Raw genomic sequence first — 7,484 nt, 5'->3', positions numbered from 1 at the left:
CTGTCATGGAAAAAAAAGAGGTGTTCTTAATGTTTTCTATACTCATTGTATTTATTGAAGATTTTCACAAAACACAATGTGGTTACACAAGTTTTCACCATCCTCAGATGGAGCTGATGATTTCAAACAGAATGGATATTCACTGCCAACTCAAGTAAATGGACAGAAATGTTTCCAATTTCTTTTTGGCTTCCTGAACGTGCCCCTGTAACCTCTCCCCCTCTCTGTGTCTGTAGACCCTGTGGGAGGCACCATGAATGTAAGGAACGCGTCCATCAGCTCCTCAGGAACCTACCGCTGCACTGCTAAGAACCACGTGGGCATGGAGGAGTGTATTCTACAGCTTGGCATCACTCCCCGTGAGTCCCTCACCACCCCCTGATTCACCTTTATCTGCTCTTTAATTGAAGACTATCAATGTTTTCATTTATCTGGCGTGGATTGGTGCTTGGACCTGTATTGGCTGTATGATGGAATTGTGGAATTTTATCATGTATATTTTTTTTAATGATCTGTGGTCTAGCACCCAACACTGCTGGTATCATAGCTGGAGCCATCATCGCTGTGCTGCTGGCCCTCATCATCATCGCCATCGTCCTCTTCTGCTGCTGCCGTGCCCGCCACAGGAAGAAGTACGAGAAGGAGATCTCTTACGAGATCAGGTACGGTCACTGCATTATTACACCATTGTACAGCACTGGCATTAACTGCATCCAACTGCTATTAGATTAGATGTGTTTGTCAGATGTTCACAGACATTTGCTTGACAAAAATGCACTGCGGTAGAATAGCCATACACTTTAATGAAGAACAACAGAAATGACAGTTTAATGACTTGACCCCTCCCTTCCCCATAACATAACTACCCCCCTGCCCTCATATACTCAATATTGCACATCCCCTTGGTGTCCAGGTCACTGAGCATTGCACATAATGTCATTGCACAACACTAACTTTCAATGTCCGTGATTCCACATATAACCACATAACAGTGTAGTATACAGTCCATTACAACCATCTTAATAGCATTGTGGGAAGAGTGTATAGGTTCCTCTAAAGGTTGTCTTTTATTTCGGTAATTTGGCTGCTGTAGCCTGCAATAAATCAAAGAAAGCGTGACCTTGCCACGTTCTCTGGCCCCAGCTCCTCCCTATCCGGTCACGCACACAGCAAAGGACACGGAAAAAAGGTTGTCGCACCATCAGCTTTTTCCCCCTTCTTCAAATAAATATGTTAATCAGTTTTTAAAAATATAATTGTTCTGAGGTTCCTGTGTCTGTCCTGCCCAGCCCCCCTGGACACAGTGTTCCATCCACACAGCATCCTCCCTCTCTCTCTCTCTCTCTGTCCCTCTTTCTTTGGGTCTGCTAGCATCAGCCTGGTCACTGTCTATCTGCCTGGCAGCACAGTGGAGCACCATAAGAATTAGCCCAATGAGCACTGTGTCTGTGTGCCCCAGTCCTGGCACACACACACACACACATACACGGCGGCACGCATACAGACACTAATACACGCTTAGGGATATTAATGCATACACAAACACTTGTGCACACACATTTACCAACATATTCAAAGCCACTGGCCCCTCAGGCTGTTTGATTGAGCTCTTTAATGGATTATTGCAGGTTATTATGTGTTAATTGTGTTGCTCTGGGAGTAGAAAGGGGTTGGTGGGAATGAATGTTGCTTAGTTACCACTGTTGAGAATATTACTGTGGCTGATCAGAGCTGGCACAGCTAGAACTACATTCCATTGTCACTAGCTATAATCTTTTTCACTACCTTTCACCCACTCTGTCTGTCCCTTCTCACTCTCCGTCTGTTTTTCTCTCTCTCCCACACTTTCTGTCATTCTGTCTCCCTCTGTCTGTGTCTCTTTCACTCGCCTCACCCTCTCTTTCAGTTAGTCTGTCCCTTCCCTCTTTCTGCTCGTCCTCTCTGTTTCTCTCTTTCAGTTAGTCTGTCCCTTCCCTCTTTCTGCTCGTCCTCTCTGTCTGTTTCTCTCTCTTTCTGTCTCTCTCCCTCTTTCTGTCTCTGTCTCTTTCACTCGCCTCACCCTCTCTCTTTCAGTCAGTCTGTCCTCTCCCTTTTTCTGCCTGTCTCCTCTCTCTGTTTGCCTGTTTCTCTCTTTCACCTCCTCTTTCTGTCTCTCCCACCCCATTCTGTCTTTCTCTTATATCAATCTTATATCATTGTTGATCTCTCTCTGACTCTGTCTGGCTGGACAACTAGGTGAAATCCCAAGTGAATGTGAAAGGGGAGTGGAAAAGCTTGTCTCTTGTTGTTTACATGCCCATCTCACTCTTTCCCCCCTCTCTCAGAGAGGACGTTCCCCCTCCGAAGAGCCGCGTGTCGACGGCTCGCTCTTTCACCAGCGTGGGCAGCCAGCGTTCCTCCCTGGGCTCCATGTCCCCCTCCAACCTGCATGAGTACGCCCTCAAGCCCCAGTATGACAAGATCCCCTCTGTGGAGGAGTATGAGAGGCCCCCCAGCCACACACCCCTGCCACCGCCTGTCGCCAGCAAGATAGCCGGCCGTAACCTCAGCCGCATGGGCGGCATCCCCGTCATGATCCCCGCCCAAAACAAGGACGGCTCCATTGTGTAATGGAGAGAGAGCGAAGGAGAAAGGGAGGGTTTGGGACTGGGGGACACTAGCCAGAGAGGTGGTGGGGGGCTGGTCTGGTAACTGGAGAGAGGGAGGGTTTGGGACTGGGGGACACTAGCCAGAGAGGAGGTGGGGGGCTGGTCTGGTAACTGGAGAGAGGGAGGGGTGGGACAGGGGGACACTAGCCAGAACAGGAGGTGGGGGGGCTGGTCTGGTAACTGGAGAGATGGAGGGGTGGGACAGGGGGACACTAGCCAGAGAGGAAGTGGGGGGCTGGTCTGGCAATTGGAGAGATGGAGGGTTGGGACAGGGGGACACTAGCCAGAGAGGAGGTGGGGGGCTGGTCTGGTAACTGGAGAGATGGAGGGGTGGGACAGGGGGACACTAGCCAGAGAGGAAGTGGGGGGCTGGTCTGGCAATTGGAGGGGTGGGACAGGGGGACACTAGCCAGAGAGGAGGTGGGGTGACTGGGCTGACTGATTTTATGTCCTCCACCACTCATCATCAGCTGTGGTGCCGTACTGAGGAGAAAAGAGATGCAGTACTGTACCATAACACATCAGGCCCACTATGAACTATTTAATGAAGGCAAAAAACAACAGATCCTTTTATGAATTTTACTTCCTGATCTTTCTGATAAGCAGACACACAAATACTAGGGATTGCTAGCTACATTTTAATGGTCAATTCAGAAAGGTTGCTTTGTACATAGTTGAAATGCATGGTGCTTTTTAATCTAGCTGGCCCGGTCCCTAGAGATGTGTGCAGAGCAAACCAAGGTCTCTGATTGGCCTATGCTGGGTTTGTACTGTGAAAGTATGACAGCTGTATTGATGTGTTTCTGGGCGGAGGAAATGTACAGTCCTACTCCACAGTCTTTTGGATGAAATGCCAAAAATATAATCAGACAAAGGTTTATATCAAATCTCTCAGTAACATTTTTAAAAATATTTTTCATATTTTACAATAACCCCTCCACACACACATTTGTTTAATCTATTTTAAGAATAGGGGTTGCCGAAGGGATTCAAGATTTCTGCTTTTCAAATTAGTTTGTTATCATGTGGTTACCTTTATAAAGATGTTCATTCCACTGGTTGGACTGGCTGATGTAATGGGCATGTTTGCCAGCCCTGAGAGCAGTTGACCATTTGAATGGTCCAGCTTGGGCTGGGAGGGACGGATGGTCAGGGTTGGTCAACGACACGGGGGGGGGGGGAGTTAAGCCACCCCATCTTGTGATTGGTGAATTGTTGTTTCTTTGCCAGGCTTACACCCCATCTTCTCCCTTTCTCCCACCCCTCTCTACAAGTTACTAGAACAGGCAGTGTGTTGGAGAATAGGGGGGTGTGGCTTCACTGAACAATCATATTTGATTGTGTTTGACTGCCACCAGCTCAGGCCCCCAACCCTTCTCACCCCACCAGTACACCCCTCCCCCAACACACATTTCGTTTTAGCAGGATGACCGCGGTTACACTGTTGGCTATTATTAACCCTCTCTGTTGTTTAACCATACAACCAAAAGGTCTCCCCACAGTAGTTCCCAGAAAACATTCTGGATTTGGAACCGCATACCTAGGATTCAATATCGCATTGAACCACCTCTTTCAATGGTCATTATTAAGTTTAGTGGTTCGTTCATGCACCACCATTTGTGAAGGATAAATGAAGGATGTACATGTATGTTACAGTATGTTACATGATATATGGAAGGAAGTGAGTGTTAAGGGGAAGAAGTAAACATTAGAATACTGAGTCACAGGTGTTCACAGGTTTAGGCTGCACCTACAGTACAGTAACTGTTCTCTAGGGTTCCCATGCTGTACCCTAGCTCTATCACGCAGTCAGTCACAACAGGCTGGTCCCAGTCTTACTCACAGCCCCAGTGCTTCTGCGCAGCCCAGATTACTTGTTTCTGTGATTGACATCACTGTGCCTTGTCTGTACTGACTTGTATCACACACACATACTGTTGTAGCCACAGGCCCCTAAGTAGATGTCTATGTCTCAGTGGACACAGACACCTCCCTGGTTGTGTGCTTGCCTTTTATTGTTGTTGTGCGCCATACATGTATGTTTTGTAGCCAACTATCATTGCCATGTATGGTGCTTGGCACAAGAGTTGGCTTCAGTACTTATAGCTTGGCTATAATGGACCTGTAGTACCAGGCCTACATCGGGCATAATAACCAGTCCACTTTACATGGTTCCGGATCCTGTGTGATACTGCATCGCAGTTTACATTAGTTCTGTATTTAAACTGTTGCAATGTTTTAAAACATTTCCCAAACATTGACTCATACAGTTGTTGCTTCTTTTTTAATTCATTATTTAATTTTTAGTTGTATTTGTATGAAGGCTTTGGTTGTATGTGTAAATCTACTGTAAATGTGACACGATCTCTAGAACTTATCTCACCACACTTACTCTAGTGCTCTGTATGTATAATGATGCTCTGCAGTACTTTGCTTGGTTAATGTGTATCTAAAACATGATCGCTGGGTGTTATCAATAACAGTAGAGGGTGAAAGCCTGTTCATTCAGCTGGGCACTATAGCTCTGTTTCAGGATCCACACTTGCATCTTAGTTCGAATGAATATGAATGATTATTTGATGGATCAGCCATGTTATGGATTGTATAAGTTTGACATGGATGTGTGTGTGTCCAGATTCTAAATAGTATACTAGCATGGTTATTGTAACAGAGCCCGTTCTGTGTGTGAATAGAATGTGGTAGATTTGGGGTGGATGAAGTGGAGGTGATGGGTGTAGAGCACTTTCTGAATTGTACAATAGTCCCGCGCCTCTCCTCATTGTGGCAGGTGTAACTGCACACCCATGGGACAGCAGCCACATCCTCCTGCTGCACCGACGCAGGATGTGAAGTAAAACCCACCCCATGCACTACCCCAAGGTGGAAAAGCTGTCAGTTCTCTCCAAGCCCAGGGAACTGTGTGTGTGTGTGTGTGAATGTCTGGAGGGGGCCCAGATATATATATATATATATATATATATATATATATATATATATATATATATATATATATATATATATATATATTATTTTAGTAGAATAGACCTTCAACTGCTGACAAACTGTACAGAGTCATATTGTACAGTCCCTCTCAACTCCGGAAATTAATGATAAGAACTACTAACATGATATTTACTGTAGCTTTTAAAAGAAGTGTACTAATATTGTATTAATATTTTTCTTTCAGGGCTTTGTTTGCACATTGTGTGATCAAACCTGTTTTTAATTTTTCTTTGTGTGTCATTTTTGTGCTGTATTTTTAAATAATAAAAGGACAAAATGAAAAAAATAGTCCTTTCTTTTCCATAGCAGCAGCTGTTGACTTTGTCTTAAATCATAGTGCTTTTCTCTAACCAGGTCTCAGCAGCCAGCCTATCTTTATCCTCTGGAGCCCTGGCTGGCCTCCTGCAGGCTTCCATTCTGATTCATTTGAATTGGGCAGTGATTTTCACCCCTAACGCCAGTTGAGGTGACTTTCTAACCTCTAATGACTATAATTAATCAATGAAGCACAGAGGCACTACGATCAGAAACCGCTTGGCAAAAATCCACAGCTCCATTGAAACAGACAGCACTAGAGCATTACGTATACTAGCCTGATTCGCACCATAGGGCCGAGCCGTACTGGACTGGCCTGGGTACGCATCCACCAGAGTTGCTTGAGCCATGCTGGAAAGGACCATGTGAAAATAAAATATCAGAGCCAGCAGAGCCTGGTTCGTGTTGGGCATATCGCTTGAATCAAAACTGTGTAGGGGAGACTGGTGGAAATTGTAACAACTTGAATTTCTCCAAACAGAAATAAGCTAGAGCAATGAAACTGACTCAGTACATACCTGTTTAGGTTCTCTCCCTACTAGAAAGGTTTTTGCCAAATATCAAAATTTGTTCGTTTTATAAGCAAATGTTTGGTTTTTAGGGGTGAACTTAGTTTTTTCCACCGGCTGTATATATTTTTTGTACTGTCCAATATTTCAAACTAGCATAATGTTCATCACCATGTTGGCTAAATGTCACAACTCTCTTGAGTTTTGACTGCTAAGGTTGGGGGCAATTGTAACGGAGTGCTAAAATGGCCCTGAGCCAAGCAGCCAAATTATTTAAAAAACAAAACTATTTTCATTTTAAGATATGAATTATACCAATAATAACAACTTTAAATAGCCTTGGGGTCCTGTAGAGTGCCAAAGAAGTTGTAAACAGATATGAACTGAGAACCATCAGACTGTTCAGACTGTTTTGAGACTGAATGCCCATGCACAAATGGGTATAACTGTAAATATTGGTCAGGTACATAAAAATACATATTTCTCGAAAAATCATTACATACTCTGTCTGATAATTCATAAACACATTTTTTTTAAGGGAAGTGCGCTAAAGTGTACAAATTCCTCTTCTTTCCTGCCTAGCAATTATCTGCCAGCCTCTAGCTAACTCGACGGTTAACCCATCAACTTCTAGTGAATTTTTGTTTTCATTTCAACAATTTACAGCTCTCTGCCCCCTTGATTGCTGAATCATTAACCTATATTTTTAACCTGACGGTTATATCTGGTACTATCCCCAAGATTTGGAAGGCGGCCCATAAAATATTAGAATCCTTGATTCCTTCTCAGCTGAGATCTTTCTTATCTTTGAAATGTATTTCTAAATGTACATCAGTTGAGTTTTTATACCAGGTCATAGTACTATCTCTGCTGCATCCCTAGTTATAACTGATGTGTTTAACTGTATGGATAAAAGGCAACATTGTGCTACCCTCTTCTTTGACCTGATACGTTTCATCACTCACTGCTAATTCAGAGGCTTTCCTCAATCGGCCTGGAGTAGGCTGCA

The 7,484-nt window shown here is 44.3% G+C and overlaps 1 protein-coding gene across 1 annotated transcript in view; it reads left to right on the top strand.

Annotated features, from left to right (window-relative positions):
* LOC118391164 (coxsackievirus and adenovirus receptor homolog) overlaps positions 1 to 2,709 on the top strand; it is a 56,317-nt gene extending 53,608 nt beyond the window's left edge. The window contains exons 5-7 of the mRNA XM_035782262.2: positions 237 to 359; positions 524 to 662; positions 2,325 to 2,709. Coding sequence (XP_035638155.1) covers positions 237 to 359; positions 524 to 662; positions 2,325 to 2,610 — 548 coding nt within the window. The 3' untranslated portion in view covers positions 2,611 to 2,709. The remainder of the gene's footprint in view (positions 1 to 236; positions 360 to 523; positions 663 to 2,324) is intronic.
* Positions 2,710 to 7,484: the final 4,775 nt, after the last annotated feature.

This window comes from Oncorhynchus keta, chromosome 12 (genome assembly GCF_023373465.1).
Source record: "Oncorhynchus keta strain PuntledgeMale-10-30-2019 chromosome 12, Oket_V2, whole genome shotgun sequence".
Lineage (NCBI taxonomy): Eukaryota > Metazoa > Chordata > Actinopteri > Salmoniformes > Salmonidae > Oncorhynchus > Oncorhynchus keta.
Note: the sequence above shows the minus strand (reverse complement) of the source record. Positions and strands in the feature narration are given on the sequence as shown.